General features: G+C 45.8%; 1 protein-coding gene across 1 annotated transcript; it reads left to right on the forward strand.

Annotated features, from left to right (window-relative positions):
- On the forward strand, positions 1–27,824 carry LOC116826435 (cystine/glutamate transporter-like). The gene is made up of 12 exons (XM_032783159.2): positions 1–376; positions 6,804–6,930; positions 15,076–15,191; positions 17,070–17,195; positions 18,107–18,206; positions 19,241–19,285; positions 20,926–21,049; positions 21,640–21,743; positions 22,280–22,376; positions 24,410–24,559; positions 25,420–25,597; positions 26,684–27,824. The coding sequence occupies exons 1-12, from the start codon at positions 160–162 to the stop codon at positions 26,746–26,748; spliced, it is 1,449 nt and encodes a 482-aa protein (XP_032639050.1). The 5' UTR covers positions 1–159; the 3' UTR covers positions 26,749–27,824.
- The last annotated feature ends 59 nt before the right edge of the window (positions 27,825–27,883 follow it).

Consider the following 27,883-nt stretch of genomic DNA (forward strand, 5'->3'; position numbering starts at 1 on the left):
CATTCTCTGGCAGCCTGAAAGCCTAGAGGGAGGGGAGCCTGTATAGGGCTGGGGAAAAAAACTGCGGATATGTCAATCCTAGAAGTTGGGTGTTAGACACAGAGCTCTCGGGAAGACCTATGCTTGCAGGGCTCAAATAGAGAAGACAGACAGAGAGCAATGGGATTTTGCAGAAAGTCAAATGCAAAGGAAGAGAGGGGAAAGGAGGCAGTGTTCCTGAGAAAGAAGATCACGCTGGTGCGGGCCATTGCACTGATTATCGGCACAGTCATTGGCAGTGGCATTTTTATCGCTCCAAAAGGGGTGTTGCAAAACTCCGGCAATGTGGGGCTCTCCTTGGTTGTCTGGCTGGCTTGTGGGGTCCTCTCTCTGTTCGGTGAGTTGCTTTTTCTAATTCTCCTGCGTGAGCCAGCAATAACGTTACAACATTGTGAACATCTGTGCGTGTTCTAGAGCCGCGCAGATTTTCACATGAAAACACAGAGGAACTATCAGCAATACATTGTAAAAAGACTGCAAAGCAAATAGAAAATAACCCGGAGTAATGTGGGCTAGACCAGGGGTGGCCAAACTTACTGACCCTCTGAGCCGCATACAACAATTTTCAGATGTTCAAGAGTCAGGATGTGCTGCCAATGCTTGGGGCATCAGCCGCGCTGGAGGTGCTTGCTGGGGCCCCACTACTGCTGAAGTTCTGAGCCCCGAGATCCCCCTCCCCGCTGGGCAGAAGCCAGAAGCAATGTGCTGGGGGGGCTGCTGAGTGTAAGAGGGGGAAACTCAAGCTGTTAGGGAGCCCGCACTTTAACTTTAAAAAGAGCTGCAGTTTGACCACCCCTGGGGTAGACCCTTGGCAGATGTAAATCTGTATCATTGAAGCTCCATGCAGCAGTGGAGCCGGTCCTGTAAATCCAAACCCTACTCAAAACCCTTGGCTCCACAGCACAAAGCCTGCTGAGGCAAGGTGGCCTCCCTGGGTTTCTGAGCTGTGGGAAAAGCCAACTTTCAGAGCCCACAAAGCATGCTGCCATGGCAACCCCACGTGGCTGGAATTCTAAGGGCTTATCTCAGCTTTTTTTCCTTTTCATTTTTCTTTTTTTTTAAAGGCTGTTTCTAGCCCGTTTCCTCACGAGGGCAGGCAGGAAAATGTAAAGCAATTGGTGGGATTAAAAAGCTGTAAGGTTGGAGCTCAGGCCCTAAGACCCCATGAGGGGAAGGGTCTCTGGAGCCCAGGGGCTCCAGACTGAGCCCAAATCTCTACACTGCAATTTTATAGTTCTGCAGCCCAAGCCCCATGAGCCTGAGTCTTTTACTGCCTTTTTATCTACCTTAAGGGCATGTCTACGCAGCAAGCCTCAGAACCTGGGCTGACAGACTTGGGATCATGCTATGGTGCTAAAAATAGCCGTGGAGACATTGCAGAGCGTGGTTCCCAGCTCAGGTAGCCAGACACACTAACTCTGCTAGTGTGCTAAAAATACCTCAGGCTAGCCACCTGAGTATGTAGGCAGAGGCCCCGAGCAGGTTTCTTACCCAGATGGCTAGCCCGAGCCACAACCCTTTCTACTGCTGGCTACACTGCTATTTTTAGCACGCGAGCTCGAGCAGAGCGAGAGTGTCTGTCCACTCAAGGTAGGAAGCACGCTCCCACTTGCAGGATAGACATATCCTAAGTCAAAGACTCGGCCTGATTCTTCACTTCCTTACGCCTTTTGGAGCCAGATGCACCAGTGGAAAGGAGGTGCAAAATGATGTCAGTCTGATTTTGTACCATCTTACACTCACTTTCCACTGAGCTGAATGATTCATAGATTTTAAACCCAGAAGGGACCATTTGGATCAGCTACTCTGACCTCCTGTATAGCACAGGTTGTCAGTATTCCCTGAATTCAGTTCTGTTTGAATTAGTCTCTTTTAGCAAAATCTCCAGTCTTGATTGGCCGTCATGGAGAATCCACCCCAATCCTCGGTAAAATGTTCCACTGGTTAATTACCCTCACTGTTACAAATGTGTTCCTTTTTTCAAGCTGAATGTGTCTAGCTCCAACTTCCAGCCATGAGATCATGTTAGAACTTTGCCTGCCAGACTGAAGAGACCATTAGCAAATATTTGTTCCCTGTGTATGTATTTATAGACTGTGCCTAAGTGATACTTAATCATCTCTTGCTGAAGCTAAATAGCCTGAGCTCCTTGAGTCTACCATTGTAAGTACATCTACCCTGCACCTGGAAGTGAGCCTCCAAGCCCAGGTTCACAGACTTCTGCTAGCAGGACTCATGCTAATATGCTAAAAATAGCTGTGTAGAGGCTGCAGCTCAGGCTCTGAAGCCTGGGGGGAAGGGAGGAATGAGGGTCATGTTTTCCAATCCTTTACTCAACCTTGTGGCTCATCTCTGAACCTTCCCCAATTTCTCAACATCCATTTTGAGTTGTGGGCCCCAGAATTGAAAACCGTATTCCAGCAGCTTCACATTAGTCCAAATCCAGAGGTAATATAATGCCTATAGGGTCTGACATTCCCCTATTTATGCATCCAAGGATTGCATTAATGCTTTTGGCCATGGTATGTCACCGGGTGCTCACTTTCAGCTGATTAGCCACCAGCAGCCCCAAATCTTTTTCAGGATAGAGGTGCCAGTCCTTTAAGCATGACTTGCATTCTTTGTTCCTAGATTTATACATTTACCCCTCTTAAAACACATATTGTTTGCTTGTGTCCAGATCTCTCAGTAACCAGACTACACAGAGATGCCTGTCAGTGGAGAATCAGGCCTATAGGCTCCGGGGATGAGGTGGGTAGGGAAGGAGAGAAAGTGAGGGGAGATAATAAGACTCCACAGGGAGTGGAGGGCAGCTAGCTCCAGGCTAGGAAGGAGGGTTTCAGGGATTTCTGCCTGTTCTCAGGCCCTGCTGGATCCAGTTCTTGCCTTCCCTCCTCCCCCAAGTGTGCATGAACTCACATGGGGGCAGATCCCCCATAATATTTTCATTGCAGAGGTACTAGCTGTACCTGGCCCCCAGGTCTGCTGCCCGTACCCATCAGATTCTAATCTGATACTTGATCAGAATGGGAATACGCTCCCTCAACCTGGAAAGCAAGGCTGCACTCCTGAAGCCTGTTTTGAGATCCCCAGAGGGAACCCAGTGGAAAGCAGCAGAGAATCCTGTAGCACCTTATAGACTAACAGACGTTTTGGAGCATGAGCTTTCGTGGGTGAATACCCACTTCGTCAGATGCATGTATTCACCCACGAAAGCTCATGCTCCAAAATGTCTATTAGTCTATAAGGAGCCACAGGATTCTCTGCTGCTTTTACAGATCCAGACTAACACGGCTACCCCTCTGATACTTGACACCAGTGAAAAGGATTAGGGTGAGATCACAGACTTTTCACTAGTTTGAGCAGAGATCTCTATATATGCAGTTCCCATGGCTCCATGCTCTATCCCCAGCCCTGGCTCTCTTTGTCTTCCACACTTACTGACATGGGGTTGGTGGAGAGACCTGTAGCCTATAGAGATGATGCTTGGTTATGTTATATAGAAACCTAAGTAGGCCCAATAACCTATTTCCTAAAAATAGGCTTGACAATAGTCAAGTGAGGTCTGGTAAAATCTGAGTGAAGTGAAGTGAGACAATTCAGAGGCAAGTCAGAGATAAATTAAAGCCGGGGGTAAACATTGTTGGCCCTCATTGGATTTTACAAGTGTTTTAGATAAAATGTTATGGAAAATGCTCTCTCTCTGTAATGACAGTTACTAGTATGGCAGCATTTACACAGCTGTTAATTAAAGATGAGTTCAATATTAAATACTCTCTTCTACTCTCTCATTGGCTACTTTAAATTATGGCAGTGGAAATATAGATATGGTAAAAGGCAAGCTTGATGCTAATTAATGTGGGTGTTAATAGTGATTATAAAAAGGGTAGCACCCTATTTTTAAATTATGTACACTCATCTATCAGGAAGGAACCATTAGGAAAAAGGTTATAGGCTAGCCATTCTTACCACCTGGGGAGGGTCCAGATGCATCGTCTCATCTTAGAGCATTAGTATCAACGCAGTGTATTGTCACATTGTGACACGTGTTTGCTTTAACTAATTATTTTAAATAAAGTATAATTGTCTCACTCATTGTGTCATTCACAGTCCTCCACTAAATTAAATCATGTGTAACCACACTGAAGGCTTGAACCTTAAAGAACTCAGTAGTTTTAAGGACAAGGCATAAAACCAAACCAATTGGGGAGACAGAAATCAAGTTCCAGCTGTAACTGAAGATGGGCAGGGAGAGGGGCAAAGCTCTCACACTTGTGTAGTACAGAGAACGCTAATAGAGGCAAGGTGGTAGAATAGCTTAGAGGTTTGTAGTTTTTTTAAATAAATAGAAACTTCAGTAAAAAAAAAAATATATATTTTTTAACATCATAGCTGTAAAGCGAAGCCTTCAGTTAAGTGGCAATTTTGAAGGTGACAAAGCTCATTGAAGTCAGTGTCTTTTCATGTTAGAACAGGCCCCCTGATTTAGACAAAAATTCTCTCCACTGAACAGAGCAAGCCAGGAAAACAAAAAAGAACCACCACTGTTATCTGGGACCAAAGGAGGATTTGAACACACGCTCCAGAAACAAAATACTTATTCATTAGCTCACTGGGATACCCAGTCCCTTGGGGAACTGAAGTCCCAGGTTAAGATAGTGGGTCTGATAGCATATTCTTTAGTAACAGTGCGGAGATGGCAGGATACAGCCAGGGGACAAACTAAGCACTAGTTATTTGTCCTCTGCAGGACTCCGAAGACAGCGTAGGCGTTCTAGGGTTGATGCAGAATTTTTCAGCACATTTAATGAACCCCACCACTGGCTCAGGGTCCTGCTGCTGTACAAGGCCAAGCCCATGTTAGGCGCTGTATAATAAATACTCAGCACTAATAATCTTAGCACTAAATATCACCATAGCACAAACTTGCAGGGTTCCAGCCTTTTGCCTGCCTTTACATAACACCATGGCCTGGACATGGCTCAAACCCACTTGACAGCACAGACAAACAATCCAGTGAAAAATGTGGACCCACAAAACAAGCCAGAGGAAAAGTGCCCTATTTGAAAAGAAAAAGGGGTCTTTCTATAGTGAATGCTAAGGACTTGAGAGAATAAAGGTGTGTTGCAAGACTTTGTATTTCAGCATCCTCAATGTTCCTACCTTTGTTTGCTCTTGTCCTTCCCAGGGGATAAACATTTAGATTAGTAGTATAATGAAAAGTTCACTAATATCTCATATGTAATCAGTGGCAGGTGGTGTGTAGAGGACATTGGGGCATCAAAGCAGATAAGCGCACACACATACATACGCGCGTGTGTGTGTCACTCAAAACGAAACACAGACACAGTAAATCTATAGGAACTGCTATATATTTCCTTTGTTCGCAATTCATATTTAGCAGCAGGTGATTGTTCTCTACCAGTCCTGTGGCACATGTTCAATCTGCACAGTCAAGGTCGGACAGGAGCAGCAGAAGTTTCCAGTAGGGCCTGCAGCATTAGATTCACTGCTTAAGCCACAGGCAGTAGCGACAGTAAAAAGTTCTAAAGGCTTTAACTGCCCCATATAGCCCCTGCTGGTGAAAGAGGTACCATTTAGAACACACTGCCAGGGTCTACACGAGGCAGGTAAAGTGCAACACTTTAGAGTGCTCTACAGCTTACACCTCTCCAATCATCAGGATGGACTCCAGGGAGCATGTAGGTCCAAGGGCACATCACAAGGGGAAGTCAGACACCCCCCTTCCCATACCCCAGACCTAGTAGAAGCAGAGAGAGGGAAAAGTCTCACTCATTTCTGGCCTTTCTGGTGTGAGGGGAGTGGGAGAGGTCATAGCCAGTACCTCTCCTCCTTTCCCTCCCAACCCCTCACTTCCCAAGCAGTGCCAGGCCAGGGTGGGTGGCACGCAGTAGCAGGTCAGCACAGAGGGAGTTGGAATACTGCAGTCAGGACCAAGCAGGGGAGTGCTGAGGCCAGAGCCACCAGGAGCACAGGCTAGAACCACCCAGGCAGTGCAGCCCCCTGCAGGGAGCAGGATCTGGGCCCAGGACAGTCTCTGTAGGGAGACAACCCCTGAGCCCTCCCAGCTCTCTTGTTGCCTCTATCTTCTTCACAACGCCCCCAGCTACAACCCTGTTTCTCCCAGCTGTGCAGGTAAAGTGCCCCACTTGCCCCAAAATTCACCAGCCACCACAGTACATAATCAGGCTGTTGTATATTTTATGACCTCTTTACAGTCATTAAATCCCAGTGCTCCATCGCAGCAACTTATCTCAGAGGAAGGGTGGTCTCGTGGACTAGGATGCAGTAGATCTGGGTTCAGTTCCAAACCATTGACTTACTGTGTGACCTTGGCAAGTCACAATCTCTCTTTGCCTCAGTTCACCAACTCTGAGGGGAGATTGTAATATTCCATTCTTCTTCACCATCTCCTGTCAGTCAGGGTCGATAGCTCTTGTTCTTTGTCTCCAGTCATTCCTGTCAAGTACTCCTTCCATGCCAATACCAGCCTTCTGGAGGAGGGCATGAAGCTTCACGAACCACCGTTTTCTGGGTCTTCATCATGGTCCTTGTCCTGTGACTAGAAGACCTTGTACTCTGTGATCAACACCTTGGCCATGACAGCTCTTCAGGAGCTCCTATCTTGTTTATATAGACCAAGTTCTTCAGGTTGGGGACTATCACCGTGTTTTTGTATGTTTAGGGTCTGGAGGCACTACTGTAATATAATAAATAATTCCCCCTCCTTATTTTGCATCTAGGTGCTCTGTCTTATGCAGACCTGGGAACAAGCATCACAAAATCTGGGGGCCATTACATCTACCTTCTAGAAACCCTTGGGCCTTTGCCAGCCTTCTTAAGATTGTGGGCTGAATTTGTTATGATCCGGTAAGAACAGTTCTGCTTTTCCATAGGTGTGTAAGGACAGGAGTGATATGTCAATGCTGATTTGTATTTATAGTCTCCTCTCTTTAAAACTCTAATTGGGGTAGATTACAGCTGTGCGGCTAAAGGAGCCAGCTGGTGAATGCAAAACAGTAGCAAACACATGGACTTTCAAATGGCTAGAGGGAAAGAAGGGGGGTAGTGGGACCCTAAGACAGGGAAATAGAGGCGGAAAAGGAGGCAGAGGAGGAAAATGAATGGGTAAAAGGTAAAAAAAAGAGTGAGATGAATAAAAAAATTAAAAACAAGGAACAGCTTGCAGCAAACGTGGTAATGAGATAGATGGACTTTTTCCTGCAATCTGCCAACACAGCTGGGTTTTCTGGAAAAAGGCTCCATGCTTCTTAGAAATCTGTTTGATACGTGACCTCCTCCTCTCCCACCTGCCCCCACCCCCACTCCAATAGCTGCTGGATAAACAGAAATGTCTGCCACAGCACATCTGGGCTTGGCCGTGAGGTCTGCCCCCATGGAGAATGAGATCACAGCTTACGCAACTGAACCCCTGCAGAACTAGGATAAGGTAACCGACCCCCATACTAAATGAGTACAATAAATATTTTAAAAAACAAAACAAAAAAACATTGTTTAGCCTGTTAACCTTGCCCGTGTTTATGGCCATAAAAAAATGAGAGGTCACAGGCTGAATGAAAATGGAGTCTGAAATATCCTTTCATCCGTTTAGATTCTACAAAGCCACCATCAGCAAAGCTGCCACAGTTCTGGGTGATACCTCCAGGTTTGGAGGGAGGGAGGGAGAAGAGCACTGGTAGGGGGTGGGGTGTGCAGCCACTGCCCCACACAGCACAACACATTTTATTTCATGGCACTGCATGTCACCACACTGCTCTCTAGCTCTTTCTGTGGTTGGGGGCTGGGGAGAAGGCCTCAGATTCTCACCTCAGTGTTACCAGTTCAAATCCCCTCCTTAGGGAAGCAGGACCTGAAAATCAGTCCCACTCTAATGGCTCTTCAGCGACCTCACGGTGATGTGTTAGTAGCAACAACCCATTTCCTACACAAAATAAAGATGGTCCAGTGGGTAGGGCGCTAGCCTTCAACTCAGGAGACCTGGCTTTCATACCCTGCTCCATCACAGATTTTCTGTGCAACTGTGTCTCAGTCCCTCTCTGCCAAATGGAGATACTCATACTTACCTATCTCCCAGGAGTGATAGGAGGACAGATACATTACAGGTTGGGAGGCACTTGGATACTAAGATAATAGGAGACATAAGTACAATAAATAAATAGATTGCAAAAACTGCTGCCCACACAATTGGCTCCCCAGTCTCAGCAGAAATGCTGGATGGCCCATGAAGACAATTCCTTTCCTCCACCTTGTGGTGGGCCCTTCAGGTACATTGGTGGGGCAGCGTGGGAAGCTTACACAAATCCAGAACAAGCAAGCATAAAGCACTTCCGTTTCCAGAGCTGCCAGCTCGCAACTTCCCGCAGTATTAAGTTCTCTGAAAAATGGGGCTGGAGAGAAATTCAACCCAGGTCCCTAACCCGTCTCAGCCGGAGAGCAAAGAGGGCATTCTTAAGGCACATCTACACTTTGAGCTGGGAATTACACCTCCCCACTTGAGTAGCCATACTTGCGCTAGCTCTGATCCAGCTGGCATATAAAAAATCATGTCTTCACAGCAGTGTGAGCGGCTAGCTGTCCCGAGTACATACATCGCATCTCAGACAGGACTGAAATCAGGGTGGCTAGCCCCTTGCACTGCTATTTTTAGTGGGCTAGCTCAGAGTGGGCGTGGATAAATCTCAGAGAGCAGGGAACCACACCCCCAGCTCAGAGTACAGGAATACATACCCCTACTGTTGCAGGGACAAAGACATTGATTGTCCCTAACCTCCCACAGTGAGAAAAATCCTATTCCCTCCAATCTCAGAGGGGGAAAGAGAACAGACAAAGCTGAAGAAGTACCTGTGCTCTGTGAAGAGAGTCTCCAGGTCTTCACCCTTCACCAGCATTAAAAGAAATCTCTGGATGTTTTTCCTCTCTGTGGGGGGGCACATCCACACCCTATTAAGGAGGAAGCTAATGAGCTTGGTGATCCCTAACTAGACACACCTGAAATTAATCTGCTTGAAGGGAAGAAACAAAAAAGGTAAGGCCTGCCACACAAGAGGTGGTTACAGGAGAAGACTGCTGTGCCGCAGGCACCTGATTACAGGGATAGATCAGCAAAGGAAATAGGCAGTGAGCCAGAAATCCCTGAGACTGCTTGGACCAGGTGTTACCAAAAAAAGTGGGAGTCTAAGGAAGGACTCCAACCCTGATCAGGACAATAAAAAGCCTATAGACAAACCAGAACCCAAAGGGGTGAGGAAGAGAGACAGACCAAGAAACTGAGCACCATTTCCCCGACCCTTCCTTTCTTTACCTTGTTCCTTCCTACCCTCAGAGAGGGGAATGGAACTTTCTGTTCTGGGAGACTCTTGTTCAGGCTAGCCCAAGCAGGGGAAAGACTCAGGGCTACTCTACACTAAAAGTCCTACATCGGTGCAACTGCATCACTGCAGAGAGCTCTCCCATCTGCATAATAAATGCACCTCCGCAAGCAGCGATAGCTAAGTCAGTGAGAGAAGCTCTCCCACCAACATAGCGCTGTCCACACCAATGCTTAGGTTGGTGTAACTTAGGGTAAGTCTACACCATGAAATTAGGTCAAATTTATAGAAGTCGGGTTTTTTTAAATCATTTTTATACAGTCAATTGTGTGTGTCCCCACATAAAATGCTTTAAGTGCATTGAGTCAGCGGACTGCATCCACAGTACCAAGGCTAGCGTTGACTTCCAGAGTGTTGCACTGTGGTAGCTATTCCACGGTTCCTGCAATCTCCGCTGCCCATTGGAATTCTGGGTTGAGATCCCAATGCCTGATAGGGCAAAAACAGTGTCATGGGTGGTTCTAGGTACATGTCATCCGGCCCCCCACTCCCTCCCTTCCTCCGCGCAAGCAACAGCAGACAAATCGCTTCGCGCCTTTTTTCCTGGGTTACCTGAGTAGATGCCATACCATGGCAAACATGGAGCCCACTCGGCTGACCGTCACCTTACGTCTCCTGGGTGCTGGCAGACGTGAGACTGCATTGCTACACAGCAGCAGCTCATTGCCTTTTGGCAGCAGACGGTGCATTACAATTGGTAGCCATCGTCGTCATATTCCTAGGTGCTCTTTTAGCCAACCTCGGTGAGATTGGTCAGGGGCGCCTGGGCAGACGTGGGAGTGACTCTGCCAGGTCATTCCCCTCTTCTGTCGAGCACCCAGGAGATGATAATGGCTAGCAGTCCTACTGCACCGTCTGCTGCCAGCCTAAGATGTAAAAGGTAGATGGATCAAAACAAGAAATTGACCCGATTTCTTTTGGCCTGCTAAACCCAGGGTTTTGAGTTCAATCCCTTGAGGGGGTCATTCTGTGTGATAGTTGTTTGTGTTTCTCCTTGATGCAAAGCCACGCCTTTTGTTGATTTTAATTCCCTGTAAGCCATGTCGTCAGTCGCCCCACCCTCCGTCAGAGCAACGGCAGACAATTGTTTCGTGCAAAGCCAGACGAGGAGGCGACGGCAGCATGGGGCGAGAGGGACATGGTCATAGACTTCTCACAAAGTAAGGGCCGGGCAACATGCACATCATCCTAATGAGCTCTGCAAACACACTGGCCAAACAGGAAATGAAATTCAAAAGTTTGCAGGCCTTTTCCTGTCTACCTGGCCAGTGCATCTGAGTTGAGAGCGCTGTCCAGAGCGGTCACAATGGAGCACTCTGGGATAGCTCCCAGAGGCCAATACCGTCAAATTGCGTCCACACTATCCCAAATTCGACCTGGCAAGGTCGATTTCAGCGCTAATCCCCTCATGGAGGTAGAGTAAAGAAATCGATTTAAAGAGACCTTTAAGTAAAAAAAAAAAAAGGTTCTTTGTTGTGTGGGGCTCAGTGTGGGGCTCAGTCTCTCTCTCTTTTACTACAGCTTTTACCAAAAAAAAATTTATTTTTTTTCCCCCATTTTTCTGGCTTTGGTCTTTATTTAAAACATTTTAAATTGTGTAAAGCATTGAGTTACCTTAAGGGTTAAATGCAAAATACCAAAGTTAAACAACACTAGTTACCTGGGTTTGGCAAAAAAGTGTTTTTTGGTTTTGCAACTTTGAATGGAAAATTCAAAGGGATTTCAGTGGTATTATTTAACATACCACCAATTTATTTTAATCCACAAAGCAAAGACTGTACACACCAGGAGTGGGAGGGGTGGGGGTTGTTTTTTTAGCAAATTTGACTAACTTGTTCATAGTCTAATGATTTTACTTAGATAACCTTTTTGCCTGAATTATTTAGACTTTTTTTTTTGTTATATAAAAGAGCCCGTTTCTCCTTCAGAGTGGCTGTAAAGAAACCAAGAATTTTCTTTTTTTTTTTAAAACATTTTTACAAAGTTGTACTGCTTAATTCCCTGCAGACTCTCCAGAGTTAACTTCTGACTTTCTTTTTTTTACTTCTGCCACTATGCGCTCAGGGCTTGCAACCTGTATTTTTAATTATTTTTTTTAAACTGTTGCCTGCCTGCTTGTCTGGGCTCAATTTTGTTTTTCTCGTTGAACCATTTCTTTCCATGGGCACAGGCTTTGTTTCACTACCAATTTAGCAAGGAGGGTGGGCTCCCTAACTAGCCCCCACCCCTCCTGATCCCTTTCCTCTTTATAATCACCCCCACAGGATGCTCTTCTTGTAGTTTAGGGTGCCGAACATATGACCTTCTCCTCCCCCTTCACCCGCTAGACCTCTCCTCAATCTTAGGCCTGGTCTACACTACGCATTTAAACCGATTTTAGCAGCGTTAAACCGATTTAACGCTGCACCTGTCCACACAACGATGCCTTTTATATCGATATAAAGGGATCTTTAAACCGGTTTCTGTACTCCTCCCCGGCAAGAGGAGTAGCGCTGAAATCGGTATTACCATATCGGATTAGGGTTAGTGTGGCTGCAGATCAATGGTATTAGCCTCCAGGTGGTATCCCGCAGTGCACCATTGTGACCGCTCTGGACAGCAATCTGAACTCAGATGCACTGGCCAGGCAGATAGGAAAAGCCCCTCAAACTTTTGAATTTCATTTCCTGTTTGCCCAGCGTGGAGCTCTGATCAGCACGGGTGGTGATGCAGTCCCAAATCCAAAAAGAGCTCCAGCATGGACCGTAGGGGAGATACTGGATCTGATCGCTGTATGGGGAGACAAATCTGTTCTATCAGAGCTCTGTTACAGAAGATAAAATGCCAAAGCATTTGAAAAAAATCTCCAGGCTTATGATACAGACGCCACCAGCAAGTGCTGTGTTACAAGCATAACGAAAACCCAAAGATCAAATGGACGCTCAAGGGGAAGGAGGGGGTACGAGGACTCAGCTATCCCACAGTCCCCGCAGTCTCGACAATCATTTGCATTCTTGGCTGAGCTCCCAATGCCTGTAGGGTCAAACATATCGTCCAGAGTGGTTCAGGTATATCTCGTCAATTATCCCATCTCCCGTGAAAAATAAGGGGAAAAAATGGTTCTTGACTTTTTCAATATCACCTGTCTACTGCATGCTGCTGGTAGACACGGTGCTGCGGCAATGAATAGCAGCATCTTCTCCCCTCCCTCCCCGGTGGCAGACAGTACACTATGACTGCTATCCATCAGCAGCAGCAGCGCATGAGTGCTCCTGGCTGGCCTCAGATGAGGTCAGCCGGGGGTGCCTGGGTAAAAATAGGAATGACTCTCGGTCATTCCCGGTAGATGGTACAGAATGGCTGGTAACTGTCTTCATCATACCAACTGGGGGCTAAGCTCCTTCAGCCCGTGCCCCCTTCATGTCTAAAGAAAAGATTCTGTACTCCCTGGACTATCATAGCAGCTGGAGGCTGCCTCCCCCTCATTTTATCTCACTAAAAAGTCAGTGTTTCTTATTCCTGCATTCTTTATTACTTCATCCAGTTTACAATGGCACAGCAGACGGTACAGAATGGCTGGTAACCATCTCTGCTACCTTGTAATGGCAAATGAATGCTGCTGTGTAGCGCTGCAGTACCGCTTCTGTCAGCGGCATCCAGTACACATACGGTGACAGTGTCAAAAGGCAAAACGGGCTCCATGGTTGCTGTGCTATGGCGACTGCCAGGGCAATCCAGGGAAAAAGGGCGCGAAATGATTGTCTGCCGTTGCTTTTATAGAGGAAGGAATGAGTGACGACATTTACCCAGAATCACCCGCGACACTGTTTTTGCACCATCATGCATTGGGACCTCAACTCAGAATTCCAATGAGTGGGGGAGACTGCGGGAACTATGGGATAGCTACGGAATAGCTACCCACAGTGCAACATTTCAGAAATCGACGCTCGCCTCGAACCATGGACACACACCACCGAATTAATGTGCTTAGTGTGGCCGTGTGCACTCGACTTTATACAATCTGTTTTACAAAACCGGTTTATGTAAAATCGGAATAATCCTGTAGTGTAGACATACCCTGCATGAGGGCCACTATAGGGGTGCAAGGTTCCGCTCATAATTGAGGATCTTCACAAAGGGAGAGATCAAAGCACTTACAAGGGTCAGCTGAATCATCCCCCATGAGGCTGACTGCCTGGACCGAATGCACAGCCAATTGATGTTTTAACTGTTCTATTTTCTTTTCATGGCAAGCACACTGCCGTTGTGGCGTATGCTGGGCACGACTGGTCAAGTCTTTGATGAGTCCCTGAAGGATTGGTATCTGCTTAGCCAGTGCTTCCAGGCGGGTGCGTTCCGCCTTTTTTGCCTGGAAGTCCTGTCTCAAAGCTTGCAACTTTGTCCTGGGCATTGGCTTGGGTTGCTGCCTGGTTAGTAATCTGTGCTTTCAGTTGCTCAATTCCTCCCCCCCCAGCTGTCGGGTACACACCTCTTCCCTTCTTCCTAACTCTCTTTTTTGTCCCAACAACATGAGATACCATATGGCTGCGGCAGCCCAGATTAATCCCGCAGCTGCCCCTAGGTTTTTACCCTTCTGCTTTTCATACTCAGTATATAGATCTAACAAATCCTGCCAAGAATGCCCTCTCCTCTGAAGCTCCATCACAGAACCCCAGGGATTGTATCCCTCTTTGGTGAGAGCCCTCTCCAGCCGGGAGAGGTTTTCACCCCTCCCCCCTTTGAAAGAGGCAACAGGGTTCCATCCCTCTTTGCTGCCACCCCCACGGCTCGGGCATCAGGTCCACCTGCTTCCCATGACGCCAGCTGACCAAGCAGCCAGACTACCCTGTCTGCACTCCCTAAAGCCCATACATCCAGCATTGAACCCCTCATTGATGCCATCACCCATGACTGCAGGACTTCCGAGTCCACAGCTGTACCCTTCTGTTTCCTGAACATGCTGACCCAATCCATTGGTACAACTTCACCTGAGATTTCACATTGCTCACCTCGGCACTGGGGCTTACAGTGTTCACCCCCTGGGCCGGAGGGAGAGATGCTAAGGTTACTGGCATTTAAAGAAACTAATGAAAAATGGCCACATAAATGATATGACATTTCATAGAATCATAGAATCAAAAGGTTGGAAGGGACCTCATGAGGTCATCTAGTCCAACCCCCTGCCAAATTTCAATAATCTGCACGCAGATTTTCACCTTTAAACTGTCTCAGTGAAGCAGAAAGCTATAAATAGTCGCTTTAATGATTATTCAGGATTAGGATATTCAATTGGAGATGAAGGTATGAGCTTATAAAACATTATAGATATGTTGAGAACATTTCCACACAATATACAGTGTGAATCTTCCCAGGGGACTTCCCTAAAGGGAGGGGGCCATTGGGTCGTAACAACAGTTCCGGTGATGATCCAAGGGAAAAGCGTTCAAGGACTCTTGGACTCCGGCTGCAGTCAAATAGCATCCAAGTCTCCTTGGCATGAGATGATGGCACCCGTAGAAGGCATCCGAAGTAGATGAGTGAGCCAAGGAAGGAAGGGTGGTACAAGAGGAGATATAATGTGGATGAGGGGGGGCAGAAAGTGTTTTCCCCTGTCTAACATGCTTTGATTTTCTATTTTGCTTTCCAGTCCTGCCGTCATTGCCGTGGTGTCCTTGGCTTTCGGTCGTTACTTAATTGAGCCTCTCTTCGCCCCTTGCCATGCCCCTGCCCTGGCTGTGAAGCTGGTCACCATCACTGGCATCTGTGAGTACCCCCAAAAACAAACAATCAAAGCAAAAGTGGAGAAGGGGAAAAGAGCAGGATTAACTGGCTATTCCTGGTATGATTCTGCCCTACCTCATTTTCTCCCTGTGTCAGCAAGAATTGCCCTTTTCCATGCCTGTCAAGCCCCATACAAAGCAATGGGATGCTCTATAAATATTTATCTGTAATGTCACCTCCCTATAGTAAATCGAGGCGTAGCCACAGGTGAGCCTGGGTGGGCTGCGGCCCACCCACTTAGCCTCCACGCCCCCCTGAGCATCACTCAGGCATCTGAAATCCAGGATGGAGCCCGGGCGGGGCCGGAGCCCCCAAATCCACAAGCTAAGAGGGACTGAGTCATCCCAGGTGTGGGGGGAGTGCTTTGAGGGGGGTGGATCTGGGTGGGGCTAGCACTGGGGCCAGAGCAGAGCCAGGCCAGACACCTAGACACATGACTGGGCTGGGCTGGACATGAGCAAGGCACAAGAGAGAGTGGAGCAGCAGCACGCAGTGCAGGATGCACAGACACAGCAGCACCAGCAGGACAGAGGAACTCAGCAGCGTGGGTGGATGACACTAAGCCGGGGTTGGGAGGGGCAGGCAGATCTTGAGCGCCTGCAACCACACCCTCTCAGAATAGTCAGTGTTTGCCTCCATTAGGCTAAGTAAGGGGGGGATTTAATTTTCTTGGGCAGGAAGTGTCACTTCCTATGCCTTTATATAGAGCCCGGTACAACAGGGTCCCGATCCTGACCAGGGTCTCTGGATGTTACACACAAACAAATAAATCCAAAGCTAGCGCAGTATTGACCAAGCACACATTGTGTGCATGAAGCACATAGGCTGGTATAGTATATTCAAAGGCGTGTAAGGCAGTTAGAGGCCCAAGTCCCTTTGTTTCAATGGAGATTGAACATCTCACTCACATTTGTGAGTCTGAAAATCTCCCCCATAAAGAACAAGAGTCAAACCCCTCCTTGGATGTAATGTTCTGTTACAACAGGACCCCTATCTGTCTCATCATAAGCATCAGGCTTAGCACTCTGGGATCATGTGAGATATTACACTACGAAGTTCCAAACACATGCACTCACTCCCAGAAACTAGAGATTAAAAACACCTGTCAGGCCAACTAGCCTATCCCCTCATGTTTGCCAAGAGGATGAGGACCAGTTTACAGTGATCTAAGATATGGAATTTGTACAACTGCCCCAGTACTGGACTCCCCATGAACGTAAAGCTCCCATTGTGGAGAACATCAATACCAGGCTCCCTGAAGAGGAACTTCCAAGATGCGGAGTCATAGTACAAAATAGTGACCTCACACTAGCCCTGCCCAGAAGTGAATTCAGTATATTCCAAGTAGGCTTTTCGGGGCCATAGAGAGAAACTATCACGTCCCTCCTTCTGGAGGGGATTGCCAGCATGCATGAAACTCCAACAACATTGAAAACCCGTGCAGCCGGTTCCCAGCTCTCCTCAGCCCTGAATATCAGGGTTTGGGATTATTTTAGATCTCATCTTAGTTATTTCCTCAAGTTGCTAATGTCTTACTATCCTCACTGGTGTTTTCAACATGTCACAGTTCAGTATCCTCTAAAAACATAATTAACATGCCACTGCACTCACACTTTATTCCAGATCATTCATGAAGATGTTAAACAGCACAGGAGCCAATTTTATTTCCTACTGAACCTCAGCTAAATACCTCCCCACACATCCATACCTTGCCATTTACCATAGAACTGTAGGGTTAGAAGGGACTGCCAGGGTCATCTGGCCCAACCCCTGCCAAGACTCTTTACCTTCATGCCTTCGACTTAGATTTCAGTCTACATGAATAACACTGATCTTCAGCTTCTTTTCCTTCCCTCCAAGCCTTAATCATTGCTCTGAACTGCTGGAGCGTCAGCTGGTCTGCAAATATACAGACCGTTCTCACAGTCCTCAAGATGGTCACCATTGGCTTGATTATTGTCCCAGGGATGCTGGTGCTAGCTGAAGGTAAGAAAAGTGCAGCCTGTGTCTAACACGAGACAGGAAGGGGATACTAGCAGGACACAGAGGTAGGCGAATCCTAGGGAGAGGCACAGACAGATAAGAAGGGAGATAAAAAGTGGAGAACAGAGTCAGAAAGAGAGAGACCAGAAAAAGAAAGAGGGCTTGAGAATTTTAGCTAGGAGAAAAACCTTTACTGGGAGGGGGCGACAGTGTCTAACACCCATTCCCAGGGGAGAAGGCGATGAAGGCTGCATGTCCTTGAATCAATTGCTAGTTCAGCAGATGATGCAGGCCTTGGAATGTTCCATGCCAGCTCAATGCAGGTTTGAACTTATCTTGCTTTCTGAGAAATATGAAATGGAGGCACATACCAGTTGCAGCAGAGCTCCGACATTGATGGATTGCACATCATTTAAAAATAGTATTTCTGTGCAGACTGATGTTGGATCAGAGGCATCTTTAATCTAGCAGGCAAAGGCATAACAAGATCCAACAGCTGGAAGCTGAAGCTAGATAAATTTAAGACAGGAAGTAAGGTCTCTCTTTAGTAGTCAGGGTAATTAATCACTGGAACAGATTATCAAGGGATATGGTGGATTCTTCACCCTTGAAAATCAAATAGGATCTCTTTCTAAAAGATGTGCTCTAGCTCAACCCCAAGTTATTAGTGGGACTGCATTAGTTACTGGGTGAAAATCTGTGTGTTCTGTTATGCGAGAGGTCAGACTCGATCAACCATCAATTTTGTCCTTAATCTTTGAAATTTGAGGAGTCATTTTACACTGGCTCTGTAAAGTCTCTCTGAGCTAGCACTGTGCTGTCAGAGCTATGGCAGTGACTTTGCTGGTTGAATTCTTAGCACCAACTTCTCAGAGACCATCAGATTTATTTGTTGTATTTCTATCTCCTCTCAGGTCACTATGAGAATTTCCAGCATGCTTTTGACACTAGCTCACTGGCTCTGGACAAACTGCCTCTGGCTTTTTACTCTGGAATGTTTGCATATGGTGGATGGTAGGCTTCCATATCTGTACTGGACCACATCTACTCCAGTTACTGATGAAAGCCAGATAAGTCCCAAAGAGTTCAAATCGCTGCAGTATGGAACTTGTGCGGAGCCTGTCTCATCGCAGTTACAGATTCAAATGCACCCTGGATCAGCAATGACCAAGTCATCATAGCGGCTGTTTACCTGTCCCCTAGAGACAGGACTGAGACCATTTTACTTAGGCAAAACATCACTCAAGTGCCAAATGAAGTAATGTTGGCAGGGCCGGCTCTAGTAATTTCGGTGCCCCAAGCATGGCAGCACGCCATGGGAGGCGCTCTGCCGCTCGCCGGTCCCGCGGCTCCGGTGGACCTCTCGCAGGTGTCCCTGCGGAGAGTCCGATGGTCCCGCGCTTTGGTGGAGCTGCCGCAGGCATGTCTGCGGGATGTCCACCGGAGCCGCGGGACCAGCAGACCGTCTGCAGAAACGCCTGTGGCAGGTCTACCGAAGCCGCGGGACCAGCGGACCCTCCGCAGAAATGCCTGCGGCAGGTCCACTGGAGCCACCTGCCGCCCTCCCGGCAACTGGCAGAGCGCCCATCGCAGCGTGCTGCCCCAAGCATGCGCTTGGCGCGCTGTGGCCTGGAGCCGGCCCTGAATGTTGGGGACCTCCAAAGAGCACCTCTGCTCTATCTTGCATATTACAAAGGAAGCTCATGTCCAGAAAGTAAAGACAATGATTTCGCAGGGTGAAACTCAAAGCATCTAAATCCTTAATATGGGGAGGTGGGAGCAGGGGATGGAGGGAACTCCGATCCCAAGAGATGCTTCCCTAACTACAACCCTTAAGAGGAAACATTTGACTTTCTTTGTAGAAAGTCTCTCTATAGTTATGTAGTAAGACACATGGTCTAAGAAAGGATGCCCCTCTATTCAGGGAGCAAACACCCAGATGCAGCTCAGGAACCGTGACAGATGCATAACCTGTTCCATCTCACTCTTCATTTTCCATGTTGGGCTTTGGAGTCTCAGGTGCAGACACTTTTCTCTTCTAATTGCAGGTTCTATGTCAACTTTGTAACTGAGGAAATCATAAACCCTGAAAGGTGAATACCATGGCCAGCTGCTTGAATTCACATCTGGTAGATCAACAAGCCACTGAAGGGATGTTGATTCCCGTACCCCAAAGCTGGAGCAGCGTAATAATACAAGCTGTTAAAGGGCATGAACTCACTTCAGCACAACAACATGCCAGTTCATTGAAGTCTGAATATTTTTCATATTGAGATTTGACTCGGGTGCAATTCATTTAAGTACATACCAGCTGTTGTCATACTGGAGCAGACTACAGGCCTATTAAGGCCTGTTGCCTAGCCTGTGTGGTGGTAGTAAGCCTGACGGTTCAGTGGAGGATGCTGTGTTGGAGGGGCGGAATTTCTTCTTGACCCCATCCAAGAAAAACGTACGTTTTTAACCAGTGGGGTCAGTCCCAGGGTAACCACATTAGCTGAAAATTGGGCTTGGTTAGTGTTCTCAACGCCGGTTATGCTGTGCTGTACAGCATAGCCTGACTCAACCCTCTTTGAAGCAAAGTTACAATGAACACCAGTTGTTGTTGTAGACATGTGGGTCCCAGGATATTAGAGAGACAGAGTGGGTGAGGTAATCTCATTTATTGGACCTCTTTGCAAGGTCGAAAGCTTATCCCTCTCACCAACAGAAGCTGATCCAATAAAAGATATTACCTCACCCACCTTGTCTCTCTAATGAGCACGAAGGCAGGAATTTCATCCCATTGCCAGTGGATATGTAGGGATGAAAAAAGTGACTCTCAGAAGGGGAGAAGAGATATTTAAAATGAAGAGACTCTTTGGTTTTCCCCTTTACAGTGAGGTTTATTCTCATTGTAAATAGGGTTTTTAAAAAGGGACCTAAAACGAGCTCCAATTTCCATAGCACTTCTCCCTCAGCGACTGGGTGCCTAAAATTAGATGCTTTAGCCTACCAGGTTTGGATCTTCATAGGATATCTTGCTAATGCAAAAGAGGACAAAGGGGACCTACCCACATTTAGCACCTGCTGATTAGGAAGTATTATTTTAGGCACAGCTCTCTTCTGCCCAAGACAAGGATGGGTATTTTGGAAAAAGGTCTGAAATGAGAGTCACGAGAAAAAATGCCACCACCAGGGAATTTAACAATTTTTTGCTATAACCTCATTCTCACGATTCTGCATTTACGTAATCTGCAACCTACAATCATAATCAGGAGATGCAATGCAGGTTCTGGAGCTGGGCAGGACACTCTTCTCATCCTGGTAAAAAAAGATTCAAAATTTCAGCTTTTCTTGTCCTGAGTCAGGACAAAACGTTGAAATCTCAAATTTTCATGAACTAACAACTGGGAAAAAATTTCACTTTAGGTCCATCAAAAACATTTCATGTAACCGTTTTGGTTTTGTCTTTATTTCTCTATACTTAGCTTAGGTTTCTAAACAAAAAAAGTCATGTCAAACCAAAACCAGATTTTTCCATTTTGGAAGTGTCAAAATGGGATAGTTTGACAATTTCAAAATTTGTCCAAACCAAACCTTTCCCACAAAAGTTCTGTTTAATATCTGCATTTTTTAGTGAAAAAATGTGATGTTGCAAATTCCCAACCAGATCTACTATATTCACATGGGATAGAGGTAAAACTGATGGACAGTTGAGAGGTGCAATAAAAGGCTTGTTTTTATTCTATTGTAGGAATATCCCACTGAGCGTGATAGTGTCCTTGCTCATTGTTACTCTAGGGTACCTTCTCATTAATGTCTCCTACTACGCAGTCCTGACAGCAGAGGAAGTGTTGGCCTCTGAGGCTGTGGCTGTAGTGAGTATGGTCCTTTGGTTTTTTGGATATTTTCAGTGTAACACAGATAGTTCACATCTGGGACCAGAGGGGCTACAGGAGAGAGGCCAGAGATTCATTAAATGAAGGAACAGATTGCAGATTCTTATGCCGGGGCAAATGTCTGTTTAAACATATGGCAAGAAGGAAGAAGTATAAAGGAGATGGTCTAGGAACAGTATAGCTCTCATAAGGAGAGTCTCTCCTCTTTAGCAAGAAATATACTTACAGCCACTGGATTGCAGGGGTTTGCCCCCAGTTTTTCATAGGGGTTATATGATCCATTATCCCTTCCACTTTTTGTCCCCCAGCCCCCAGTCTTGCAGGCTATAATTTTATATAAAGTTCTTTATACTGATAACTTTGCTCCTGCCTTCCAGCAATTCTTCTAAAATGACGCACCTGTTGGATTGCTTGTAAGGTTCTCTTGCCTCTCAGTAATAATGGAGATGAGATTACCTTGAGGTGGTGATAAAACCTGGCTTCTCCACCAGCGCAATTATAGAAACAGACATGTGAGACAAAGGTAACTAACCCTGAATAACTGGGTTCTCTATTTTCCCCACCCCTAGAGCTTTGCAGATCGAGCTTTTAAGAGCATTTCCTCAGCAATTCCCGTCCTAGTTGCTCTGTCCTGCTTTGGTTCTCTGAATGGAGGAGTCTTTGCAGCTGCAAGGTAAAAGCCTGTCCTTTCTAAAGCCAAACATCTCTTCCACACTAAAACCAGCTAATCTTCAGTTCAAACACACTTTCGGCAGCCCTTGATCTGCTAAAAAACATTCAGGTCAATCAATGGACTGAAACACCCTATCACTAGCGAAAGCTATATTAATGCTATACCAAGTATCATGCCATCAGAGCACTTCACACTTAAGGTTGCCATCTATGTTGTATTCCTCTTGTGGCTTTCGTTGTGCTGGTGTAGTTTGATTTCTTCCATTGTGTAATGTGAAACTCAAGGGGAAACTCAAGAGCCAGGGAGCTGCAAAAACACGTGCTGTATCATGAGCTCCCCCTGCTGGTGACGAGTAATATTGTATCTTTGTTTCTTCAGTTGGTCAAAAATTTTCCAAAAAAGCACATAATCAGAAATATTTTCATTAAAAACAAACAAACAAACCCTAAAACGTAATTGAAAATTTTGTATAAAATGAAAGTTTTTCACCAAATATTCTTACCTTCTTTTCATCCAGTTCTGCTTCTTTCTAACAGGATGTTGTTTGCAGCTTCCAGGGAAGGACAGTGGCCTCTACTCTTCTCCATGATCCATAGGCGAAGAAACACCCCCTTTCCAGCCCTTTTATTAATGGTGAGCAGAGCTTTCTGGATGCCGAATGAAGCTCGGGGTTTTTTTGTTTTTTTTTAACTCTCATTCTTAGAGAATGAACTCATCTGCCCTCCCCACCCCACACTAAGCCCATTTCATTAATGGACTATGATAATATAAAAAATTCAAATGTGTCATTTACTATGGGGTAGCTCCTAAAGCTCCACTGTACAAATGTATCATAAGTGACGGCTCCTGTCCTAAGCAGCTGATGGTCTATGGGTGTGTCTACACGCCACACATTTTTGGGGGGGCTTTTTTGTGGTGGTGTGTAGACCTGTGTCGCCTTTGCCCCAGCACAGGTATAAAGAGCAGTGTAGCTGGTGAGACACAGCATAGGGGAGTAGAGAACAGACACACCTGAAGGATGTGATGGGTATGTGTGTGAGGACCTACTTTACAGGCTCTCTACTCACCCAAGACATGTCTCTCTGTCTACACTGCTAGTTTTAGGGCTGTAGTGTCCCACTGCCTCCCTGCAGCTGGAGCCTCCCCACACACACAGAGAAAGACACTTGCTGTGGGAAGTTAGCAGGGAAAGGCTGTTCTAGCTCCCTGTTGTTGGAGTCTATACCTGCAGCAGGGAAAGGTCATGTCAGACGGGTTTCCTCGTTGCCTCCCCCCACTAGAACCTTTCCCTGACACATGAAACTACACACCTCGGTGTGGATGCAGCCCACTTTTAACTATGGCACATACCTACATGTACCCAGCGTGCTGTGGGCAGCCCTGTGCAGAGCTGACGCAGCCTAAAAGACAAGACTACACAAGTGAATGAGACAGGGGAAGGGTAGAGAGTAGCAATACCAATGTTTTTGCACAAACTAGCTGCGAGTGTCATTCTTAACCAGTCACTAGCAGAGATCACAACTCCCACCTGCCTAGCCCTTAACAGACGGCATTGTTTGGTCTGCCCCCACAGACTGGAATTCTTAACTGGACTTTCCACTGTCCACATAAAGCCCCTGCCATTATAACTGGCACCGTTCAGTGCCCTCACTGCCCAAGAACACAATGGATATGCTGGCTGACTACTGTACCTTCTTCAGAGCAGGGTTCGAGACACTTTGGTGGGACAGCATATGGGACGCTTGCACTGTTACTTCCCATGTTGTAGCCGTTCATTGCCTAGACAGAAGACATCATTTGACAGCACTATCAAACCCACCACTCTGTAGGAGTGATAAATGCACATTAGCACATTTTTATAGAAGAAAAAACTCCTATTTGGAATCCAATTGTGCAGTAACTAATCTATAGGACAAGTGATCTGATTTCTGAGCCCTGGACGTCACTTCCTCCCCCCCCCCCTTTTGTCGGTCACAGGAAGTTGCTGTGTCTTGTTTCATATTAAATTGTAAGCTCTTCAGGACAGGGGCTGTGTTACCTGTTTGTTTCCACACAGTGCAGCCCTGGTGCCTTCAGGTGCTACCACAATAGGATAAAGTCCTTCAAAGAGCCTTGTGGCACCAAATAACCTGAGACTAATAAAATGCTTCCTGGAGGGGTCCAAATTCTAGCTCTGGTGGACTTTGCATCAAAGGAAAGGGTTGGCTTTTCATCTATTTCACATGAGAGAGAAATTTTTCAAAGGGCAATTTGACACCCAACTCCCATTGACAGTCAGTGGGAATTGGAAACCTAACTCCCATTTGTTCCTTTAAAATCTCCTCCCAAGCTAAGTTTTTGTTTTAAAAAACCTTCTCAACTCAGGGTTTCTTATAGTGTCCCATAAACACAGGATCTAAGAGTTTCTCAAGCAAACTAAATTTGCACAATGAAGACTTAAGTCTCCTGCTCTTTCCACTTATAGGAGAGTCTGTGATTTAGTTAATACCGTATTTGCACATGTTGAGAAAAGGCACCAGCATCACTGAGGAGACGGAAAAAACGTTAAGACAATAGCACTTTATAGCTGTTGTAAGACCTACACAAGTAACACGGGGCGGAAAGGAAAAGCATCTTCCCTAGGTGTTACTGCAGTGTTTAATGCTGCATTTTTGTCTGTGTCCTAGTTGCCTCTGATCTTTTTAATGGTGTTGATTGGCGATCTCTATGGCCTATTGAGCTTCTTTAGCTTTTCACGCTGGCTCTTCATAGGACTGGTGACCCTGGGGCTCATGATACATCGTTATCGACATCCTGAGATATCGAGGCCCTTCAAGGTACAAAGAGATCCAGCTAACGACAGCTACGCAAAACCACACGTGGGGATTTTGAAAAAGGAGTTTAGATGTGAAAGGATAGAGATAGGCAAAAGCAGCTGCATGAGATCAAATGGTTCTCCAGTATTCTGTACTTGTTTCATCTGGAGACAAGGAACCCAAATGGCAAATTATTGTAATTATAGTGAGTTAGATAAGGCCACTAATTCGTTTCTGCTTATAGAATAGCAACAATTGCAGCCTCCTGGCTATTAGCATAGCTTGCAGGAGTTCGGTCCTGATATAGTCAAGACAGTAGTAAGACATGAAAAACATAGCTGATTTTGCTTAAGTTTTGTATCTAAGCAGACAAATGCTCCTACCGACACACAAGTAGTGACAGCTGCAGTGTAGAAAATGACCATGTGATGCTTCCCCCCCGCCCCAAGCACAGCAACACTGCAAAATGCATACAGTTTTCATTCAGCTGGTTGCATGTCAAATGTTCAGAACAGCTCTCTCAGCTGCAACAACTGATTGAAGTCAACGGAAATCATGCAGGTAAAACTGCAGAAATCTGAAACTTAGCCCAGTTACGTTAAGCTTTGTTGCAACAAAAAACAAAGCTCAGTACAAAAACAATCTAGTCAAGTGAATCCCAAACCAGACTAATGCTCTCTGTCCTCTGAAGTTCAGATATTTTCAGGACTACTATAGCTTAGAAAGTGAAACACTACTATGCAGTTTCAGTGCTTTGTACAAATGTCTTGTTTGCTGCTGCTCGATATTATGACAGCAATCTATTCGGTACATGACTGCAAGTTCTGCCAGCTGACTGCTTAGAAAGACCTTCCATTTCTTAGATTTCCTCTCTTTTCTAGGTGCCTCTATTCATCCCACTGGTTTTCACAATAATGTGTTTCTTCATCGTGGGAATGTCCCTTTATTCGGACCCTGTGAACACTGGCATTAGCTGTGCCATAACTCTGACTGGTCTGCCTGTCTACTATCTGGTGGTCCAGAAATCAAGACTACCAATTAGCTGCAGTGCAATGTTCAGTAAGTACAGGCAGTAACTACTGAATATCTTTCTAAAAATTAGGCTCTTGTTCAAATGTGTGTAATACAGGAATCTCACTGCTAAGGTTCTATGGCCTGTATTAATGCAAGTGGTCAGACTGGATGATCACCATAGTTCCTTCTGACCTTAAAAAGGAAGAGATTCATAGACTCAAACTTTAAGGCCAGAAGGGACCATCATGATCCTCTAGTTTGACCTCCTGCACATCGCAAGCCACAAAGCCTCATCCATCCACTGCTGTTACAGGCCTTAACCTCTGCCTGAGTTATTTGATTTAAATCTTGATTTAAAGACTTCCAGTTACCGAGAATCTACCATTTACTCTAGTTCAAACCAGCAAGTGACCCCTGCCCCACGTTGTACTTGTGAAGCGGGGATATTTTAAGGCAGAAGTGTATGAGTCTTGCATATTCCGATGCAAAATTATGCATACACTAGTAGTGACTCACCACAAACATTCAATTCTAGGATTAAGAAGCATCATGACCCTTTCAACCACAGTCAATAGCAGTAGGCTAGACAGCACTGCAATTATAATCTCCTCACCCTTTATCCACTAGCCATATTCTGTCCAATTCAGGTTCTTATAACTTATCACGATGCATCTGAGAATCTCTTGTCCTGGCCCACCGTCAGGCCTATTTGGGAAATAAGGAAGAGTTCTCCAGAAAAAGCACACACAAGACCTTACTTATGCAACAGGTTACAAGTCATATGTATTATTCTAGTACAGCGGCACCTTGACACCATAAATCAGGGCCCCATTGTACTAGGCACCCCCCAGTAAGTAGAGGTCAAACAAAACTGCACGGGAAGCCACATAGGAATACTTTAAGGTTGCTATTAAGACAGAGGGTTGCACAGGGGAGTTGATCCTTGGTGCAGTTTTCACTAATTCTGTATAAGACGTGTGGCAGAAGAAAGGCTGGGGGAGTCTTTGGACAGAGATTGCCCTAGTTCAGCAGTTTTCATTTATGGAATAAACTTTCCCCTACCCCACCCCCAAACTGGCTTCCTTTTCAGACAGTGTTTTCTCCTTCACCTCTTCATTCCTTTGTGTTTAGATTCAATGACGGTGAAGCTACAGGTCCTGATGGAAGTCATCCCACAGGAAATCCAGACCTACTGAAGGTCTCTTCCATCGGGACCCAGACTTCAAACTTAACACAAAAAGGCCCATTCTTGGGAGCAGCTGGTAAAGAATCCAAACAATAGGATCCACAAGACCTTCAATAAGATCAGACCATAAGTGGGGACCCAAGGCTATTTTAATGTTAACATTACCGTAGTCATTTTCATGAACCCTTACCTAATGCTGGTTTGTTCAGATGCTCACATATAAAAACACTTCTTTGTAGAGTCAGACTACTTCAGTGATGTTACAATCCAGTACTCCCAACACCAGTAATTCACTACTGTGGGGGTGAATCTGAAGTCAAACTGGTTGGTGGTGTTTTCCGATAAATGGAGCAAAGGACAAAGCTACCTTCAATGCATATTATACAAAGTAATAACAGGAAAAGGGAATAAGAAAATACAATCATTTATAGAGAAGAAATCATTTTCCAAAACCCTTAAAGTATGCCTGAGCAACTTTCAGATGGAAGCTCCCCAGCATAGACTAAGCAGAGAGTAGCCATGGAGTCTTTCAGTGTATGGAGGGACAGTCTTCTCATCAAACAATTTGGTTCAACCCAGCCACAATGTGGGAGATCACTCTCCTATCAATAAACTTCCAAACTTCACAACCAAGCAAAAGAGGATTGGGAGTGGTGTTCATGATAAAATTATTGTGCAGGAGGTCACTACTAGCCCTAGCCCTTAGGCATTAAGTTTATTCTCAAACAGTAAAAGGGTTATTTAAAGGTGATGCTGGAAAATGATAGTGGCAGCAGAACTGTTGTACTTAGCAACTAGAATTTTTCCTTCTATTTTAAAGAAAATGGAAATTGAAAGAAAGGGAAAGACGAGGGTGGAGGGTAAGGATATGCTGAATGTATTATTTTGATGCTGCTGTCTGAGGACAATCTGAGTTTTGGAAAAAAGTTTAGAAACAGCTATGGTTAGGGTTTCTCACTCCAGAGTCTGGCAGTGCTGTAGAGGGGCTGCTCTCAGCTTCAGAATGTTATCTTTCCAGCCACTTTGAGCAACTGTACAAACTACAGGGAATCCTCCCAGTAGGCATTATAAACATGTATTCTACATATGCAAACACTACTGAAGATTGAATTTTTAAACAAAAACCCACAAAAACAAAAACGCTC

This window comes from Chelonoidis abingdonii, chromosome 1 (assembly GCF_003597395.2).
Source record: "Chelonoidis abingdonii isolate Lonesome George chromosome 1, CheloAbing_2.0, whole genome shotgun sequence".
NCBI classification, from domain to species: domain Eukaryota; kingdom Metazoa; phylum Chordata; order Testudines; family Testudinidae; genus Chelonoidis; species Chelonoidis abingdonii.

Coding starts and splice junctions, on each gene's coding strand:
- LOC116826435 (XM_032783159.2), top strand. CDS start 160: ATGGGATTTTGCAGAAAGTCAAATGCAAAGGAAGAGAGGGGAAAGGAG. Junction 19,286..20,925: donor GAAATCATAAACCCTGAAAG/GTGAATACCATG, acceptor ATTCTATTGTAG/GAATATCCCACTGAGCGTGA. Junction 24,560..25,419: donor AGATATCGAGGCCCTTCAAG/GTACAAAGAGAT, acceptor TCTCTTTTCTAG/GTGCCTCTATTCATCCCACT.